Here is a 21,106-nt window from a genome sequence, read left to right as displayed (position 1 = left end):
GGCGGGGGGCTCGGGGCCCGCCGAAACCGCTGTGACGCTGCTTAAGAGTTGTCGCGTGGTCGAGACGAAAGCGTTGTTTGAAATATTTATGTCCCGTTCCGTGGAATGAAAAGTCGGGGGTGGCGGAAGCACCYGCCAGCCCCAACTCCTCCTGGTTTAGGGATCCCAAAGCCTGGAGGGCAGCGGAGGGTGGGAGGGGGGCGCCTGCGCACCCCCAAAACCCTCCCGGGGTGCCCGCCCTGCTGCGGCCCTGGCCCTCGGTGCCGCTGCCTCCTACGACAAATAAGCGATCGAGTGCACTGATGCCTCCCCACCCCCCTTCCCATGTTACTCTGCCGCAGCGTATTCTATTTAAAACAAAGGGAAAAAAAAAAGAAAAATAAATGTAACCTTTTGTAAGATTACATGTTTCTACGTATTTTAATAATAAAAACCCTGTTTTGTAACAAAACTTCTTATTTTAAATAAACCCTTTGAAGCCAGTTCTGGTGCAGTGCTGATGGTCTCCTYGTCGGCGGGGGCTGCCGCGTGCCTGCCTCCCTCCGTCGCCGCCTGCAACAACGCAGCTCCCCGGGACCGAGCCGGCGGCGCGGCTGCAGGGCTCCGGCAGGGCAGGCAGCAATGCTGGGACCAGATTGCAGCAATCCGGCTCCCTTAATTAGCATGCGATTTAGTCTTTAAACCATAACTAAGCCCTGGCGCCGGTAAATCCCCATTAGCTCGGGCTCCCGGAGGAGCCGCGTATGCCGCGGTCAGCAGGATGGTGGGAGAAGCGAGGCCCTGCCCTGACACGCTCCCTCGGGCGTGCAGGAGCGGGGAGGAAGAGGACGCGCGGCACCCGGACCACTGCTATGGTTTTGTAGCTGCCTTGGTCCTGCAGCGTGCACAGAGCTGGAATTTATTTATTTATTTTTGCCTCCAGCATTTTACAGATTTAGACTCCTGCTATAATCCTCTGCCAGCCCTGCTCCAGCGCTTGCCAATGAAGTTCCCAGGTGAGACCGCTCCAGCTAGCTTTTATTGCCCCCCCACCACCACTTTCCCAGTGTATCTGGGTTTGTTATTGCAGCTTCTTGCTCCCTCTTGTGTTTCCCCAGTTCTATGGGTGTGGATGAGCTGGAGGTGGGAGSCTTTCAGCGCCTTTTCACACCTCTGTCAGGATCTAGACATGGGAATCTCTCCAGAAAGCCCCCAGGGTTAAGCAGCAAGCAGCTAGAGTGAAGGGAAGCAGGCAGCCAGCATGCTCTCCCTGAGCTCCTCCACGCACTCTAAGCAAACAGCACCTTCAGCCCAACTCATTTCTTGAGATTGCCTGTTTCCAGGGTCCCTTGATACGTGAACCATCAGCAGCCACGTGYGCCCTACATAACCCTGCTGAGCTATATCAGACCAGTGAGCTGGAACTGTGCGGGAAGCTTGCAGCAGTGACTGGTGTGGGCAGGAGCAGCCCAAAGCGCTTCCYTGTATGGGGACCAGCTTGCAGCCACCAACATGATGGCAGAATACCCTACGTGTTAACGGTTACAGCTCAGCCTCTGTCAGCACTTCAGCGAGAGCAAACAACGCTGGCTGCAAGTGGGATACGGGCCAGCCACCTGCGCCTGGATCAGGTGAGCCCCCCACTGCTCTATAAGGCTGTTCAGGTGTGGTTAGCCCTTGGGTGGCATCCTCACCCCTCCCTGGTGGCAAGTTACACAATCCCAAACAGGAGCAGGAGAACAGGTCATGTTCCCTCTCAGGCAGGTAAGTAAGTGGGGAAACCACAGTTGGGGAAGGTGAATAAAACACTCACAAGCCTCCTCTTTGTTCCTAGAACTTGACCATGTTTGGATGAAGCATTGGTAAGGTATGAATTGCCTTCAAGTTTCTTGCTGGCTTCACTAGATGCACCTGAGACAGGTTCTCCTACATCCCCAAACATCAGCAGCTGGTTTAATAGCTCCGCAGTGAAACATACAGACAAAGCGCAGTACAAACCTGGAGGCAGAGCCTAAACTATGCGCCACCGTGCTGAGATCTGCTAGAAAGTGGAGATAGATAGGGAGATCTGTATCAAATCAGGGAGGACAAGCTGCAAATGATGATGCTGCTATTAAAGCTGGGAACTAACCAACAGAGTGAAACCTCTGGGTTTCAAACCTGGCATTTCAGCAAGCCACCTGGTAGTATGGTCTGTCTAGGACTGGGATGGGACATATGTATCCACTTACTCATCACAGCTTCCCAGCAGGTAAGGTGAGAACATGGCAGGCTCCCCTTTCAGACATCCAGAAAACGGAACCTTACTTTTCCTGTAAGCTCCCAGCCAGGAGCCCTGCCAGGGTGAAGAATAGTTAAAGAGATTCAGGCATTTAACACAATTAAAAAAAAAGTTACAAATCTTTTTAATAAAATTCATTATAAGTTACAGTTTCCCAAAGAATAGGCTCCAGTGTATAATGGGAGACAGGCTGGGAGGAGCAGGGGAAGCACCAACAGGAACCTCTTCCCCACAGGAAAGAAGAAAGAGGGACAGAAAGGTTCTGACAGCCATTTATTGAAAAAGAAACCTCTGAGAGTCCAGTGGATGTAGAAAGACATTAGTCTATGTCCCTCTGCCCTCCACCCTCCCAAACCCCAAAGGCAAACACACACGACAAGTCCTGTTTAAGTCACATACTTTAACAGATTCAGGTAGCCCTCAGTTCCCAGCAACAGTCTGAAGATAACTTATGTGGCCCAGGATTACCAGCAGGGATTTTGAGAAGCTATGAGACAACCTCCTCTCCAAACAGGTCCATGAGACTACATCAGGTACGGTGGCACAGTGTCCTGGCCCATGTTTTTTTGAAGTAATCCAAAGGGGCCAGTTCCAGAGGTGAGCAGATGAGGTCAAGCCCATGCTGTAGGAAAAGGGCAGTCCATCCAATAGCAGGCTTTTGTGGGGCAGAAACTGCAGCCCCAGCCACAGAGTCAAGTAACAAGAACCAACAGCACACACTGCTGAAGGAAGGGCAACAGCAGGCTCAGAGCCCTCCCGTGTCAGGGAAAGGCTAGCACAYAGAGACAGAGCAACTAAGAGCTTGATGACGAGATGAAGAGCTGAAATGAAGCTGCTTTCCTACATGGACTTTGCAACGCCCTCAGCCAGTCAGGTCCCTTCACACAGCATAGGCATCTCCACTCAGGTTTTTAATCCAGCCCATAAGGCACAGGGGAAAACCAGATGGCCAGCCAGGTTCCAGTTCCCTACCATGCCAGAGAAAATGATGGATACACAGCTAGACAGGTGAAATCCAGCCAGACCAAGAGCAGAGGGGAATATGGCCACCTGTGTGTTTGCATGTGAAAAGGTGATGGCTGTCACTCCAGGACAGCCATGAGGAGATGCAGTTCCCGAAAGGCACTACCATGGCGGCCGCTGAGCCCGGACTTGTTCTTGACAATGTTGCTGATGTTTTTCAGCTGCTTGTAGCATAGCTTGCATTTATGGAGCCTGCAAAGACAGATAGCAGACACAGCATGAATCCTCAGCTGTTTCAGAGATGTGTTTGTTTCTGAGGTGCCTGAGATTCAACTCAGTCAGGAGAAGAAACCAGTCAAGGGCCTGGAAGAAACTGGAATGTGWGTGTGGCTGTGCAGAAACAACATGCCCTCAACCCACGTCCTGATGATGCGGGAGAACAGCATCTACACAGGATTCCTACACTCCTATTTTTCCCTTTGGCAAGGAAGTCTGGGGAGAAAGGAGATGCTGTTTTTAGAGAGTTAATTCTCAGAGCAGAGAGAATCACTCTGCTGTGAAAGAGAGTGCTGAGAATCTGGGGCCTGGCTGACAACCCAAGTGCCTTGTGAGGTAAAGACTGCTGCCACAGGCTGGTTTTATTCCTTACACTCTGTTTGACTAGGTATGACCCACTACACAGAGACAGAGGGAAAAGCAGTCCTTGATCCTTCCCTCTGAGATCAGAGGGGAGAAATGTGGTACGTTTGGGGAAAAAAAAAAAAAAGGAAAGGCATGCCCAGTCTGGTATCAAAGCCTCGATGAGAAGAAGCAAAGCTCACCCAAGGGAAAGGCTGGTTTCAAAGGGAGGGAGTGGAGGTGAAGAAGTGCCTCACCTTTCCTCTCTGGTGATGTCAACCCCAACAGAGGGCGGTGCAGCAAGGATGTCCGTGATCAGTGGCAGGAATCGCTGGAGAATAAGTTTCAAAGAGGTACAACCAGTCTGTACATAACTGAGGGGACAAAAAGAAGAAAAARAGAGAGAGAGAATCAGTTCTCACTCAACTTAATTCCTTTCCTCCCAGCATCTGGCTGTAAACACTATACAGCCCTCACACACACCCAGTCACTTGGAATAATTTTGTTAAACAATCTGCCTCCATCACTTGTAACGAGGGAAGGAAAGCAACTGCAGGGACCAACACAGTCTTCATTCAAGCCAAGACTGACAAGTTGAGCCTTTTGGAAAGGCCTTGATATATACCTTGMTAAGTGGGATATTTTTGTTAAAGAGCAGGTATGTCCTTCCTAGGGCACTCAGGATTCACTATCACCATCTCTTCCAGTAAGAAGGAAGAGCAGAAAAACCCCTCAAGAGATGCTATACTTCTTTCCCAACCAAYGATGAGGTTCAAAGCAATCTTCCAAGCCACCCCAGGGCTGCTGCAGGACTTCCTTTCCCTTGTTCACACCAGCAAGTTCATTCTTATTAGTGTGTGAAGCCTACTTGTTCTATATTAACTTCACCCACCAAATCTGGCTGGCCTAAGTACCTTCAGTCCAGCCTAYCTACAGTGAATCTCAACATCTTGCTCTTAATAAGGACTTCTTGCCCATAYATACTTCCCATATCTTTTCCCACACACACTTGGCAATTCCACTGCTCTTTTCCAGGTTTTATACTGTACCTGCTGTGATTTGCCAAGATTTGCTTTCATCTACAAAATACTCAGTGAAGTTCTTCTACAAATATTTACACAACTCCTTGTCCCCTAACCACTGCATGTTCAGGTGGCCTTACCTTTCGTATTTACTTTGGAGYAGTTTTTCTATCTGTGGAAGGACTATAGTGCACAGATCCAACTTCCAGAGAGACCTGGAAAGAAAAGGATACATTTTGAGACTGGCCACTGACGCCTTACAAGGCTGATTCAACACAGATAATGCTTTCTGACAAAAAAGCCCACTAGCTGCACTTTGGTTTACTGAACAAGTTCCCTGACTCCCCCTTGTGTTAGAAAGTGGCAGGTTCTGTCATTTTTTTTACTGACGCCTTGAATAACTCATGAAGCTCTAAGACTTTGATTTTTCTTGTGAGACATCATTTGCCTATAGAAAAGGCCCTGTACAACTCCAGCACTTACTGGCACTGCAGGTTTGAAGATCTCACTAAAAGCATATGCATTTTAYGTTGTCTTAGCATACTGGCCGAGAAGGAGGTACAATGCTGTACTCCTGACACTCAGCCAGATGGTTCTTGTGTACCCCAACCACTAGCTCCCCAAGACTTACGCTTTCTGGTTGACAATATTCAAGAGGTCCACAACAACGGAGAGATCGTTAATCGCCACAGCAGAGTCTACAGAGGTCTGAGAGAGAAGGGGGAAGTAGAAGAAATTTATTGCAAAGCTTCAATTAGCAAGTSTTGCTTTTCAAAAACAAGGTAAAGGAAATATGGAAAGTTCATCAGGGAAGAGAAGACAGTTCTTGCATGAAAAAAAAAATATCTCCCCACTTCTTTGAAGCCATTCGACTACAGTTTGAACGCAGCAGCACTCTGCGGTGCACAGCTGGGGAGAGATGCGATGAAAACCCACGTTGTAAAAGCAGAGACAGAATCAGGTCTAATCCAGCCAAGAAAGCTGCTCAACTGCTCCCCTACTAAACCTCAAATACTTCTACATCCTTGCCTTAATGTCACCAGTGCTCCATACAGCCCGCACAGTGTCCAGGTTCTTGTGGCGGCTAGTGAGCACCACGCACATGGTCTCGTGGCCTTTCCTGATCTGGGACATGGCTTCCTCATCCACTAGCTCAGTCTGGCTTTGGTTTTTCACAGCCTGCAAACACAGACACCAATGGAGAAGCAACAACAGAGCAGGACGGTGCAGAAAGGGTGGGAACTTTCTCATGGCCTAGGTGAGAGCTGATTTTGGCCAGGAAATACTGACTTCCATGCGGATTGTTTTAAAAACACTTTGAATTGGAAATGCTCAATTTGTTCCAATTTCAGCTACTCACTTTTGCCTTTTCTACCAGGTTAATCACAAACAGAAGCTTGAAGCCTTGGAAAAAACCTTCAAAATTAAGAAAGGAAAAAAGTGAAAAAAAAATAAGTTTTCAAAGCCAATACATTTTGATGAAGAAAAGTTTTCATGCAAGCCCTATTTTTTAATGCAAAATGTTCATCTGRAATCAACAAATTCTATTAAAAAGCATAAATCTTCTGCAATTTGGTAGATGCTAAGTTTGATTCCTGCCCAGGTCAAGCTGGAAGCCCTACTTCATCAGCTCATATTTAGAGTTTGGGATCCTGAGGGTGCTCTGGTCCTTCTCCCTTATTAGAACAGGGCATATCCTCCCAAGAGAGGCAAAGAAGCACCTGAGATGCAAGAGGCAAAGATTCTTGTGAAGTAATTGTACACATGTAATGGCAGATATCAATTTTATAAATGAATCACTGTCCAGCATGTAGAATGGATCAGATTTGTTCTCTGCTTTAATCACATGTTCTCAGTGAGCATGGACCAACACTGTTGTGTTTGCATCAGCCTATTGCCAAGCACAATAAGGGCCTGGTGCAGCGATCTTGAGCTACTAATTCAACAGGAACTGCAAGTCAAGGCAGTTTGAGACAGGAGACTAGGCTGGCAAGGGAAGAACCAAGTGAGCAGCGGGAGAGCAGAATACAATGTGTTCTTTGACTGCTGCGTTCAATAACAAGGACCATAAACTGCAGAAAATACCTGAAAAGACCCTCCTACACCTCTGAGGACCCCCCTTCTGACGCCCTCTAACACAGAACCCGTCTAGACATTTTTGTGCAGAGAAACTTACTGGTAGAAAGTCTGAGGCCTTCAGGCCAATGGGCTCATTCCTCGCTGCGGGAATCACTGATGGCTCTGTTCTGGTAACAGGAGTTGAGGAGGCAATTGGTGGCCTCTGAATTGGGTCAGACTGCAGAAGAGAGTTGAATAAAAGCTATAGCAACARCAATCTGGCCCTAGTCAGATGCCCTCTTTCCTGACACACTTCCCTCCTGATGCAGCCTGCTAACGCAGAAGCAGTCTCCGATTTCCTAGTATGGCTTAAGAAGCAATAAAGTATCTCTCAGGTATACAGCGAGACTTAATTAAGGTTTCAGAAGAACATGGAGATCCCCAGCAAAAGTGCTAAGTGCTGTTATTGTTAATGGCATCTAAAACCAGGGCAACGGGCTACGGCCAACTCAAAGGCAAAGAGAGAATTCTAAAGGAGTTAGTATAACGTGTCCTGTCATGCAGGCTGWCTGAGATTATGGTTATAAAGTAGTCTCAGTTTGAGCACCCTCAGAAATCTGTCACTTGCGTCTCCTCAGAGTGCCCCAGCTTTGAGGTGGAAGGATCAACTGGACTGAAACAATGAGAAATGAACAAAAGTGGTAGAATCAACATCTGCTGGAGGCCTGGCCTTCAAGCCTACTGCTCTGGTCAGACACGTCGCTTGCCACAGATCAGAGCTGCACCTTTACTGGTCTTCAATAAAAGAACCAGCTTGATAATAAACAGTAAAGTCTCAGGCAYTCACATATCTTTCACAGCAGGGGTGTGAACAGTTATTAACAGGTTATTCAGTACGTACATGTTCCTGCTTTGGCAATGGGGTCTGGACATCCACAGCTTGGCTGGGCTTTACTGCTTCCTTTACAGTTACAGGCTCTACCAAGATGGAAAGAAGTAGAAAAGCAGAAACTGATTGTTTCTTTCAAGAGAAGCTTACAGCAAAGGGTATGTACAGCTAGACTACAAGTAGTCATGAGATATAACTTTTCCCATCTAAGAGCTCTTAACCCCATTCACACCAAGGGGTCATTTTTATACTCACCATCCTCAGGAGGGGCTGGAAAGGGCTCATTGTTCCGTGGAGGAGTTCGAGCTACAGAAAAAGAGAGGAAAAAAACCTGATGGAGCATCCAAGGCTATAGATTAGCAATAGGTCAGCCTTGGAGCTGGGAGATCTCCAGCAGCTCCACAGATTAGGCAATCAGTGATATAGAAAGCAGAGTTATCTCCTCCGGAACTTAGCGTTATTGTTGAGTTTACTCGAAGGTTTTTAGCCATCACGACTGAGAGGAACAAAATTAACCCACATATTTCATTGCTGAAGGAGGATGAAGTGCAAGAAAAGGCACTGTCATGACAAATTGTATTAGAAAAAAAATGACCTCCAACTAAATTTTAACATACATAAAGCAAAACAATAACTAGTAGTATAAGTTATTTTATGAGTTACTATACTATGAGCTAGTATAACTCATTTTTCATGTTTACAGAAAAATGAGATAAGGGTATTATATTGTGCCCCCTAAACAACAATAACTGCCCTACCAAAATATTTCACCTTTTCTTCTTTAATGGAGGCTGCTGAAAAATCCTGATTTTGCATATAACAGAACCTAAGCAAAAAAAGAGATCCTGTAACACAATAGTCCTTTGTAATCAGGACAGAAAAGCTATAAGCACAGGCAGGCCAGACTTCAACCAGACATCACTGCACCCTAGTTAAGGTGCAGCCTTCCAGTAGCTCACCAACATGATCTATGGTTCAGAGCACAGAATATAAATGTTTTCTAACTGCAGCAGTAAGCCAAAGTTCACTTCTACTTCAGTTTAGTGCCTACAGCTCATTCAAAAGCACAATGAACTCTGGTACTAACAGATAGAGTTCTTGGGCTGGAAAATCTCTTTGTAGTCTTCTGGGTTCTGGATTTCAGCCTTTGATTCCTTCTCATCCCGGTCATCTTCACTGCTGGGACTGCGCCTCTCACTCTCTGAGTTGTGCTTCACCCTGCTGTGAAAAAAAGAGACATTGGCAGGACCAGCCACACAGACCCTGTTAGAGTGAGAGCACTAAGCTCCCTGCACACTCCCTCAAAATCTYGGAATTACGACAAACCAGTAGACTCCCTTACCTTTGTGGTTTGCTGCAGCTAGTAGACGGCCTGTCATAGATGCGGCGAAGGGARGACCCTGCGGGGGTAGGCTGAACAAGAGGCTTGTCGTCCCTGATCAACCCATGAAGAATGGAACCCGATTTTGTGACTCTGCTGAGATCCACAACAAAAGAGGAGACTGTGCTTTGCGCAAAGGAAACTCCTATCTGCAGAGGGAAAAGATCAAGGTAGTTCTCTGAAAAGTGGGGTGTATGCCAGCTTTAGACATGACRGAGCAACCTTGAGCAGCAGTATTTGAGAATTTCTCAGTTCAACACTTCGGCTRTTTCAGTTTGAAATTGCCCATGTTTTGTGAAAGGCTATGAATTTTGATGAAACTTTTGCCAAGCATGGTTTCTAATTACTAGTCAACGCATGCCCCAGTTCCTCCCTCCAGAAGTCAAAGAGAAATGAAATGGAGCATGAGGTGGCTGATGCAAAAGCACACAAGCTTTGTCTAAGCACTGGCCCCACTGCTAGCCCTGGTCACTTAGAGTTGGACACWAGGCTTAAAGTTCAGAAGGCTGCAAGCACACAGCAGCATCTTATCTCGTGTTTTGCAGCCGCCTCCCTCCATTCCTCAAGAACAGTGGCTTACCAGCTGGTTGTTGCAGATAGATAAGTCAGCTACTTTTCCCCAGTTCACCAAGACCACATCAAAACAGCGTTCTGGCTCCCAGCCGTACACACGCAGTGAATCCTGGAAGCCACTATACAAGCAGCAGCCATCTGGGTTGAAAAGAACACACCTGGGAGAAGGCAGGAGATGGAGATTTAGACACACCTTTCCGAGCTTACTCACTCCCACGACGACTTCAGGGCTGTATCTCTGACTTCAGTGAACACCTCCGACCAGGTTTTTAAACACCGAGTCTACAGAACCAACAAACTCGTGCAACATCTCCAGCTGCCTAAACTTCACAGTAAAATATCCTTCATGAAAACCTCCCTTCACCCTCATTTTAGCCTCTGTCTAGTTGTGGCAGAGCTTAATATACCTGACTGGAGTGGCCTCCTCTTCAATACAGCTCACAACTTGAAACTTCTCCAAATCCCAGAATCGGACAGTCCTGTAATACAACAGAAGAAAAAAATCATTGCTCATTTCTCTGGAATCTGCTGTAGAATTTGTATTAAAATAATGTACTAATAGCTAGAATTACTTTCACTGTTGTGCATATATGATGAACCTACAGTGAAAGCTAATCTAGCTAAGATCCATGGATACAGCCACAGATGCTTAGAGGCTCTAAATAGGTATAGGTATTTAGAGCTGGCCCAGAGCTAAGGACTCCCGGCTAGCAGAGCAAAGCTTTTCAGAGAGGAAGTCAGCCGGATTAGTGAGCCTCWCAGGCCTATTGCATACAGCAGAAAGTGCCATCAGTTCTGGATGAGAAGGTAGGATCTCCATACTCTGCACACCACAGACGTGACATGTTGTTTGCTAAATAGCAGTCTCTTGAAATGACAGGATTGTCACACAACTCAAAACCGTGTGCTGTGTTCCCAAAAGCAAGGGCATCAGGAAGGGAGCTGACATACTGCGTTCCCCAGTACAAGAGACATGGAGCTACTGGAGAGAGTCCAGTAAAGGGCTACTAAAATGATTAAGGGACTGGAGCATCTCTCCTATGAGGAAAGGCTGGGAGAGCTGGGACTCTTCAGCCTGGAGAAGAGAAGGCTGAGGGTGGATCTTATCAGTGTGTGTAAGTATTTGAAGGGAATGTGTAGATGGAATGGGGCCAGACTCTTTTCAGTGGTGCCCAGCGATAGGACGAGCGGCAACGGGCACAAAATGAAACATAAGAAGTTCTGTCTGAACACGTGAAAAAAATTTCTTTACTGTGAGGGAGACAGAGCACTGGAACATGTCATCCACTGAGGTTGTGGAGTCTCCATCCTTGGGGATGCTCAAAAGCTGTCTGGACACAATCCCGGGAAATGAGCTGTAGGAGACCCTGCTTGAGCAGTGGGGCTGGACTAGATGATCTCCAGAGGTCCCTTCCAACCTCAACCATTCTGTGGTTCTGTGACGGATACAATTGTCTGCTTTCTCTTTCCACTCATGTACCTGTCAGAGCTGCCAGAAGCCAAAAGGTATTCATTGGGATGGAATTCAACAACGTTTACTGGGCCAGTATGTCCTGTAAATTCAAACATTATCTTCCCAGCAGCCAGATCCCATAGCTGGAAGAAGGAAAGAACAGAGACACTCTTGAAAAGATTTAATGTTAGAAAATCATACCCTTGAGTTTCCTTCTACTGGCAATCTAATCCTTCTCCCCCTCCCAAGCACATACTCAAGTTTGTCACGGAAAGCAATGATCAGGGAAGGACTGATGTTCCAGTCACTAAAGACTGCATTTTTTCTTGTTTTCGGTCATTCTCTTTTAGATTTTCTATTTAGTTCCTTGCTAGTTTGTCCCCCAAAAGTTTCTGTTTTATATTTAGAGACTAGGACAAAATAGAGCTGTTCCACTTATTCCAAAATAAGTTGTGAATGAGTTCCACTTACTCAAAAACAAACTAACAAAATCTCTGAAGTTCTGAATCCTTTAACAATTTTTCTATGAGCAATGTATAGTATAGCACGTCTCTATTGAATTACCCAAGCAGAGCTTGAACATAATATCATGAAGCAATGTGCTGTGGATAACTCGTCCTGTAACACTTACTAAGACAGAAGCCAATGTTCAGGTATCAAAATTCTACCCATCACTGAAACTTGAACTTTCTTGTGCATAGTGCCAAGACATCTGTTGGATAAGTACATTTCATCAGATGCAACTCATGTCTGGATGTTCTGGGCCACTGGACAAGGTCCCCAAAAACAGACTTCCCCTGCAAGGCCACAGGGCTCACTGCTGCCTAATGAACAAAAGGGGGCTATGAGAGAGCTGGTAAAAAGATGGTCCCTGCAGTTCTATGTACCACAAGCAAACCCAGAGGATGTCATAGTAATAGTTAACAGCTAAATTACCTTTACGGTGTGATCATCAGCAGCAGAGGCTAACCATTTCCCATCAGGACTAAATCGGAGACACCTAACAGCTTGCGTGTGACCCTGAAATGAGAAACATAAGAAGCATTGTGGGTTGTTTTTTTTTTTTTTTTCCTTTAAGGGGTATTCTGGCTTTTATCCTTCTATTTTATACAATATAATAAAATAAAATCAAGTAATTGTATCACAGACTCCACAGATCACAGAACACTTAGAAACTGCACTCAAAAGCTATCCACACGAAATGGGCATAAACTCTCTCATCTAGACATTTTTTTACATCAGTATAAGAGCTGTAAATAGAAATATGGCTTAATATGAATCTCAAGTTAAAAGACTTCTGAGTGCTCAGAAAGACTGCTGTGCCATTAAGTTGTTTTCTAGAACTAAATTAATATACAGCAAGTTCTTTGCATAGAAAAGGGCCCCAAGAATAGAACCACAAGGCAGTGCAGACTTGCCCTGTAATGTCAGTCACAGTATAAAGAAACACTTACTCATGGATGCTCTCCATCCCCCACTGAAGCCAATCAGCCTATAAAAACTACTATGTTAACCACTTCCTGTCCCCATATAGTTCAGAGAGACATATAGAGGTTTATCAGACAACTTCATAAATCATGCAGATGCTATTTTTATATCAGGAAACTAGGAAGTTAATCASATAATCACTTAGAGGCTTGCACAAAAGTCCTAGGCAGGAACTTTTCTCCCCTCTTCTCCCAAAAGCCAGTGAAGTATTTTACCTTGTATCTGAAGACACAGCCTTTTCTTCTTACATCCCAGAGCTACAGGGAAGAAAAGCAAACAAACTATATGCTTAGAACTATATATGGGGGGGAGAGAGGGGGCAACAATCATGTTGGAGCAAGAGCTTTCCCTGTCACAGAGCTTGATAAACACTGTAGAATGAAACCACTGAAGGGGCTACTAAACCCGTGTCTCCTCTTGGTGTATCTCCTGACCTAACCTTCCAAGTGAGAACTATTTCTGTAAGGTATTTCATACTACAGAAGCTCAGTTCCTAGAGTCAAATACCAGCCTGATGAAAGCGGATGCAATCCACAGAAATCAGTACATCTACGCTTGCTAACGCCAGGTTCTCATCTGGCACCACACTCAAAGAGCCTTGTGGAATGAGCTGCATTTCGTAACAGATGAATCACACTCGTTGTGTTACACTTGTAAAAATACATGCAAGAATTTCACAAGCATTCATAAATACACCTGCCCACATGCATGCAAATGATGATATACAACAACCACCAACAGCTTGGCACAAAACACATTCTGTCTTTCCTCATAATAAAGATGCTGCAAGTGAAGAGGATAATCTCTAGGAGAAGCTGGGCTTTACCTTAATGTTTGTGTCCAGAGAACCAGATGCCACAAAGCTTCCGAAAGGATGGAAATCAAGGCTGCAGATATTTGCTTTGTGACCCAGTAATGTACGAAGAACTGGGAAAAGGAGAAGTGGAACAGAGAGAAAGAACAGGGAGCAAATATTTAGCAGTTGGTTTCCCCACACAGAATGCCATTCAGCCATACTATCTTCACCATTAAACATATGCCAATGCAACGTACATTAGACATGCTAGATACAGTTGATTCATCTGTGTATATTAGTCCACGGAAATGTCTCAGAGTTCACCTTTGCAATGCAAAGAAACAGCAATAGAGGGCSTGGGCTCAGTGATCCTAATCAAATTGCTGTCCTCAGGTATGGAATCTATGAATAAAACTCAAAGGTCTCCAATACAAAAATAAAACTAAAAAGTCACACTTTGAGACAGTTGTCAGGCAGTGTATCCTTCCACCTGTGGCAAAGTGAGCAGAGTGAAGGAAAAAAAAAAACACTTTTGGGTGAAGAAGTGAAAGAGACACATGACTGTCTGCATCGTTCATCCTTCAGTTATCAGACAGACCCTTTCCAGGTCTCTTTGCCACAGTATGGACACATGCCTGGTTTTCCACCACTTATGTTCCAATATTTACACTGGACTCYTCCAATTGCCCTTTGCAAGAAGTGTCCCAAAGATTGTGGGGACCATTGTCCAGGAAGCAGGAGGCAAAGAAAATGATCACAGGGCTTCAGCAAGTCATCAATTCAGTGACAACTCTTGCTATTCTGGAATCCACTATGGACCAGTAGAACAGGTACACTGTATCTCTGAAAGCAGAGATGAATGTAGAGCTCAACTTCAAGGAAGAAAAATTGCTCACATAATGACAGAAGCAATCTCTCTCCAYCATCAGTCATCTGGGACAGTCTCATTATTCCCACGGCAGGAATTAGCTCTTGAGCCAAACCAGGAGAGGTCATTTGTAGAGACAYTGGCTCATAGGTCTAGTAATAAATTCAGCCAGATCAGTTACACTGGTTGAGCCAAGCTATTTTATAATTGAACTGATTCTAAATGCTTGAATGACAAAAGTGWTTTTTATTATTTATGCCATCTGCTTTTTGCTTTCTTAGCTCAGTCAGTGGAAGTCTGTTTTGAYTGCATGTTCTTATGATAAGCAAGTAGCAAACTACAAGAAACRTTCRTTCATTTTATAGTACTTCTGCTGTWATGCACTCAAATGATTTGTGATACCTTTTCAAAWTTGCTTYAGGATTTGAGAAAAATGTAATAAACAAAATATGATTCAACAGAATTCCTTTAACRGATCTGAGTTCAATGAGTTTATAGCTTTTATTATAAACTAGGCCCTTGTCTATTTCTGTGGCCAAGCATAAGCAGAAGAGAAAAATCACTTGAGGAAAAAATAAAATTAAATTGGAACCTAAAAATTAAGAGATTCACAGGCAGGGATATTCCTGGGCTTGAGCAGAACCTAAACTACTAAAACCTTGAAAATGATTTTAGGTTTACAGYATCCTTTTAATTAAGGCCCAAAATTTAAAGCTGAGAATCCAAATACAATTTCTATATACCTGGTTACCCTACAGATACATGCAAACTGATCTGGAATATAGAACTCAGCATGCTCAGGTCACAATCCTAGAAATTAGCTCTTTAAATCAGTCTCCAGAATGCATACATATATTTCTGCTCAAGTGTGTGTAAACAGCTGTACAGTCTCAACAKGAATGGCACAAAAGCCCTCTAACAGTACTGGAAATTAAGGTGAAAGCAACACCAGGCTCCTGTTCCTTCTCAGCTGGGAACCTTCCAGGTCAAAGATATTAAGTATAAGGATATTCCAAAAAGCATTCATGAACAGAAGCCCAAACACCTGGAAACATACTTTTGGCAGCTTCCAGATCCCAAACTCGAATGGACCCTGACTGGGACCCTGCAACAATGAGTTCCTCATTCGTATTGATCTGTAGGCTCTCAATGGGTGTTGTATGGCCTGTCAAGCTCTGCAAGAAAAAAAAACAAAACAAGAGTCACAATCAACACCTAATGACAAGGCCCTGTTTAAAGTTTATGGTCACAATTGCATAGCTCACATTTGATTAGTAAATATTTACCCAAGATTTGGGAACACCTGGCTGTGCTGCTGGTCTTTTCCCCCCAATAGCTATCAGGATGGTAGGGCATCCTAAAGACCATCACTGTATAGAGCACTGTGCACACATCTTCCAAGTTCTCACTACTTTCTGGGACACTATACTTTGACTAATTTTTGAAGGATACATCAACAGAGACATGTGTAGCTAAACATTAGGTGTGGATGCCCACACAAGGTTGACACATGCTTACATTATAAAAATTACGCTGTGCAAGCACAATGACACCATGTTTGTTCTAAATGGGTCACATAAGTGTCATGAACTGGTTACAAATCAAAGCAAGAGCAAAATCAGGACTGCTTCAAAACCTTCACACAAGCCAGAAGCCATACAYTGCTGCCAGCACTGGGCGTCACAGTGACAATGTTATGCCATCACTAAAGTATTCACTTGAGGCAAGAGTAATAATTCAATTGTATACAGTTTCTTTCATCCTTGAGCATCTTAGAGCTTACAAATCACGTAAGTATTTGAAAAGGCCAGATTTTAATTAAAACACAAGAGTATTAGAACTAGCTCTAGAAAACTAATCAACACACATATTGCTATGGTAGACCTTTCAGTTGTCAATCAATATTATATTCTAGTCTTTACCCTTAAACAGGTCTTCCAAACAGTTAAGCCAGCTCTGTGCCTCCCACACCTTTAAAGAGGCTGGGAACACCAGTTCAAAGCCGCCTGTCCTGATGGATTTCGTCTGCAGTTGCAACGCTCTAAGATTACGACTGCTACTGCTTATGGAGAAACAAAGCTCAAACTTAAACCAGAAGTTACAATGCTACCTGAAAAGTTCCCTCTTCCCCACCCATAAATATCTGAACAACAATATCTAACAACTTAGTTATAAGTGAAATATCTAACAACTGAAATACAAAAGATGAATTTCAGAGAACAAAACCCAAAACATAGACCGAAAATTCCAGATTCTTTCGATATAACAATAGCACAAGATCTCAGTAGCCCCAGTCAACCCTCGCCRTTCAGAAAAGGGTTGTCAGAAACCTGACACTCGGGTCTCCCAGAAAGCACACGAGAGCTACAGTTCTCTGCTCCCACAGAAGAGATAGGGAGATATTTGCTCTTCCTTCTTTTCCRAAGAAAGAAATACTGTGGCTTCAAGCTGCTGTCACGTCACGGGAAATGGCCTGGAAAACACAGCTTAACCACACTAGGAAAAAATTGTAGCACCGCCAAAGATGGGGAACCTTTTTTTGCATCTCTTTCAACCTCTTTATCTTGACCTCTGTAAACAAGCAGTAAAATAAAGTAGAAACTCTCTTCTAGCTTTTCTTGACCCTACTTTTTCTTCACAAGGTTCACACTGGCTAGAGAAATACTTCTCATAATGCAACATTAATTATATTGTTAACAAAACAAGTTACAAGCAACATTTGCTAAAGATGCTTTCCGGTAACATCCAAAGACAGAGGACGCAGGACAAACAACTGTTAAATATACTTACAGTGTGAGCTGGTGGTAACAGCTGTGGTAATCTTACTCTTTCTAACATGCTGCACCCAGTATTACTYTTCCATGGCCCACAGTCAAGTCAGCAAACTATTCTGACAAACACTCTACTGTCAGAAAGTGACTATGGGACAAGTGGGAACACATCCTGCTTGAGAAGTTTCCTTCTAAGAGGGCAAACTCCAGGGCACAAAACTAGCCCCTGTAGCTTACGCTATAAAACTAGCTGACCTTGTACAAAACTCTGCATTTAATTATCTGTAACCTGGTAACAGAAGGCTCAATATTTATTATCTGAGCAAATACTGGCTCACCTGAAGCAATGAGCATCCCGGATTGTCTCTGGTGCAGTGCAGCTCACCAGTTATTTGAATTCTGTCCCTATCTCAGGCTAGAATCAGAGCATCCCACTTTGCGTTGGCAAACGCTACTCAACTGTTGGACAAGCTACAACCCAAATACCTTTTCCCTCATTTCCCACTCTCCACATCTCAGAATTAATATTCCAATCTCCCCAAAGTTGAAAATAGGTCAGTKCTTACCATGATGCAGTTGGGCTTGTTAACTGACCATATGTTGACCCGACAGTCATCTCCTCCAGTTGCCAGGAGCCGGCCTGAACTTTTTCCCAGGACTAGTGAAGACACATTGCTGCTGTGAGCTGTGATCTCTTCTGCAAAAAACAAAGTGAGCAAACACATAGTACAGACTGGTATAAACATTTTCCACCCCATCCCTCCTAGACAGCTAAAAGCTTTTTCTCTCCAGAAAAACTTCCCAGTTCCCACTGGACAAGCTGCAGTAATGCAGAGTTCAGATAAGAATTCACACTATTATCTTGCTTGAAACAGTCCTTCTTGGCTCTGTCTGCTGCACTTCAGGACATTTGCTGACAAATCTTCACAACTCCAGTGTGCATGTCGCTTACAACAGCATCTTCTCTCATTAGCAGCAACTCAGGAGCTGTTTAAGATTTGCTTAACTGTAGCAATCTGCTTAYAGAAGCTGCTTTACCTTCTATACTTGGGTGGGTTTCAGTAAGTTGAGCTGTTTCAGAAGATGGAATGATATGAAGCAGCCACAACCTCTAGAAAAACGCCCTCCGATATTGAGTTCTGGTAAGCACCAGAAGACTGTCTAACCAAAGAAGAACTGGCAGATTAACAGCAGTACAGTTTGTTACCTTACAGAGAAAAAAAGTCAGACTCAGCATCGGGGATAGGTGGAGCTCCCTTCTCTGAGCTTTGGCAGGGACTCTGCTACATTCCCACTATGTAACACAGGTGAAATTTAACAGTGCAGACAGTGCAAAATMGAAACAAAGGAAGGATGAATATATATATTTTAAAGGGCAGAAAAGAACAAACGTGACTGACATTAAAAGACTGTTAAAAAGCTGGGAGCTGAGGGGAAGGCCTGATATTGCAAGGGCTTCACAATGACAGAACTTGAAGGAAGTCTTATTATAAAGAAGCAAATTTGGGGCTAAGGAGAAGCCAAACGAGCATCTTTGCATAGATACCCGTTTTCATAAGGGATTTCAAAATCCACCCAAATTTTTGGTAGAAACTTTTGACAGATGTATTTATCAATTTCTTCCTCTTACCGTTCTCTTCTCTGAAAGTTCACCAGATCTGCATGCGCAGCTGTCACAGTATTTATAAAACTTGTTTGTAAAAAAGCTACATAGGAATCAATTCAGCTTTTGTTCAGATTGTTTTGGTGGGAGGAACAATTTGATGATTTAATAAAAGACATTAATCCAAAGGGTCATTAGGACTGCAGCAATAATAATTATAGGTATTTTGTTCTAAGGTTGTCAAGAGTGCTTTTTTGAAAGCAAGACTACGCAACTTTCACTTTAGCTGGACCAACACCTTCAAATTACAAAGGCAGCTGGTCTGTAAATTAAATGAGAAGGGCAAATCTGAAAATATATTTGCACTGTGTTGAAAGACCAATCTGCTGTATGACAATGTTAAAGGAAAGTATGAATGGACGGATGAAACGGAAGGTAATAAACAATACAATTAGTATTAATGGACCAACTGGCTATTTAAAACTGAAAGCATATATGCTGAGCATTGCTGTTAAAATGAGTGTGTCAGCAGCCCCACTTTTTGCTCCTCTTGATTTTGTTCTTAATAATATATTAGAAGTTTAAGAGTCATTGCTGAGGCACTAAACCCTATGTTTATAAAAGATTATAAATTCATGCCAGCTTTGGCCAGGCAGTGCGCTACCCTCTCCTTCAGAGAGGTGCCAATTTAGTTAAACCCGCAAACGTTTTTTATGAAGCATCATCACCAGCTATCACCCACCAGCTCAGTGGCAATAAACTCYTAAATAACACCACTAATACATTGTCTAACACTCAGAATGCTTCTTACTCTGAAGAGGACAACAGAACAGSACAGCCTACCAAAATCAAAGATCAAGAAATTCTGTCCATTTAAATAGAATGGAGATTTGAGATCAATCAAATTCCAACTTTTCCTGTAACTTGGGAGTCTCAGGAATGGGAAGAGAACATCGCAAACTAGTCTTCTGCTCAAAAACATACAAAATGACCAATATTGGCAAAAAGGGTCACTACTACACATGACTAGTTACCGTATGTTAACAAAGTCAACCACCTCAGTCCCATTAATATATTGCCAGTTGATGTTACTACATTTCTGCTAGGCCTCAAATCACTGGCCTAAAACGCACATTTCTGAACAATCAATCAGTTAGTTCCCTTTGCTTCTAACAATTCCTTCACAGCTCCTATAAAATTACCAGTCAGTGACCAGAGAAGCAATCARGAACTGACAATTAGTAACTGTTTACTGCTCTTTCTAAGGAAAGATAATGAAAGTAAAAGCAGCAGATTCTTGCTGTCTSTTATAAAGCAATTTCAAGAGACTGAGACATTCTGATCCTGTAACGATCACCTCATCCCTCCTGCAGCAAAGAATTTGGTATACTTTCTGTAACAAACAAGCAGCAACAAAGAGCAATCCCAAATCTGCTAACACAATACCGAGGGAAATCTCCACAGCAGGTGGAGGCCTGTATGGGTTTCAACCACCTCCTTGGCTGTTCTTGTACTACATTAGAGTGATGTGGGTTTCGCATAAATTTTGGATAGCCTTTCAAAAAATAATAGAATAAATACAGACCGTTACCCCTTGAAAACAGTAATGACAAGGTTCCACATTTCTCTACTGTGATGCTTCAAGTCCGTTTCAAAAACAATTTTTGAAACACTCTGCAACTTAGAAAGGGAGCAAGGGTGCTCATACCCAAGGAAGAGATGAGCTCATTCATATCACAAATAGCCTCTCTCTTCCCCCTTGTTAGCTGAGAAAAATCCTCTGCTCTGCTTCATAAAGGACAGGAGAGAAGCCTGAGAGACACTCACGCAGCTTCCACGCTGTCTTAGTGGTGACAGACACTGCCATTTCTTAGCGCGACGCTTTTCGGACGGCCACAGGAGAAGTGCCTTCTTCCTCCCAGCAAAGCTCCACTATCTAGGTTTGCGCGGGGCTCAACCCCCCCCAAGCCTCAGCTGCTGCCTTTTGATCTGCTTAGACGCATCCAGCCCGACGAGCTTCCTCCTTCAAAAGACGTGTCCTAGCGCATCCAGAACAACCGCCAGTCACCGACCAGATCTTCAGTCTGGACTTAATCTTCATCTGGATCAACATGACAAGGGCCTGAAGTGAGAAAAAGACTCATCAGGGTTTCGGCAACACCTCCTCCCCTGCAATGCCCGTCCGCTGAGCGGGAAGGCCAGCGCCGAGCCACGGGCAGGCACGCTGACGGGGCGACCATCCTGCCGGCGGCCTCAGCCCCGGCGGCACAGCAGGGTGCGGGCGAAGCTAACGAGCTCTGGCCACAGCACCCTAATGACTACGACAGTAATTACAGTGGGTCAGCGGGGAGCCCCTGCGGAGG

The 21,106-nt window shown here is 44.3% G+C and overlaps 2 protein-coding genes across 2 annotated transcripts in view; one reads left to right on the top strand and one right to left on the bottom strand.

The window, feature by feature from the left end:
- Positions 1-1,221, top strand: part of KIFC3 (kinesin family member C3) — a 19,090-nt gene extending 17,869 nt beyond the window's left edge. Inside the window, exon 17 of the mRNA XM_085315192.1 lies at positions 1,098-1,221. Coding sequence (XP_085171318.1) covers positions 1,098-1,221 — 124 coding nt within the window. The remainder of the gene's footprint in view (positions 1-1,097) is intronic.
- Positions 1,222-2,360: 1,139 nt separating this feature from the next.
- Positions 2,361-21,091, bottom strand: KATNB1 (katanin regulatory subunit B1). The gene is made up of 19 exons (XM_085315210.1): positions 20,571-21,091; positions 17,707-17,837; positions 15,427-15,544; positions 13,532-13,632; positions 12,921-12,962; positions 12,154-12,237; positions 11,245-11,360; positions 10,172-10,243; positions 9,772-9,922; positions 9,153-9,340; positions 8,898-9,031; positions 8,066-8,116; positions 7,823-7,899; positions 7,040-7,159; positions 5,893-6,042; positions 5,495-5,571; positions 5,004-5,078; positions 4,099-4,215; positions 2,361-3,475 (listed from the first exon to the last, which is right to left on the bottom strand). The coding sequence occupies exons 1-19, from the start codon at positions 20,608-20,610 to the stop codon at positions 3,343-3,345; spliced, it is 1,977 nt and encodes a 658-aa protein (XP_085171336.1). The 5' UTR covers positions 20,611-21,091; the 3' UTR covers positions 2,361-3,342.
- Between the last annotated feature and the right edge of the window lie 15 nt (positions 21,092-21,106).

The sequence above is a fragment of the Rhea americana genome, unplaced genomic scaffold (assembly GCF_003343005.1).
Source record: "Rhea americana isolate MKP2758 unplaced genomic scaffold, rheAme1 scaffold_421, whole genome shotgun sequence".
Lineage (NCBI taxonomy): Eukaryota > Metazoa > Chordata > Aves > Rheiformes > Rheidae > Rhea > Rhea americana.
This window is presented reverse-complemented; position numbering and strand designations above follow the sequence as displayed.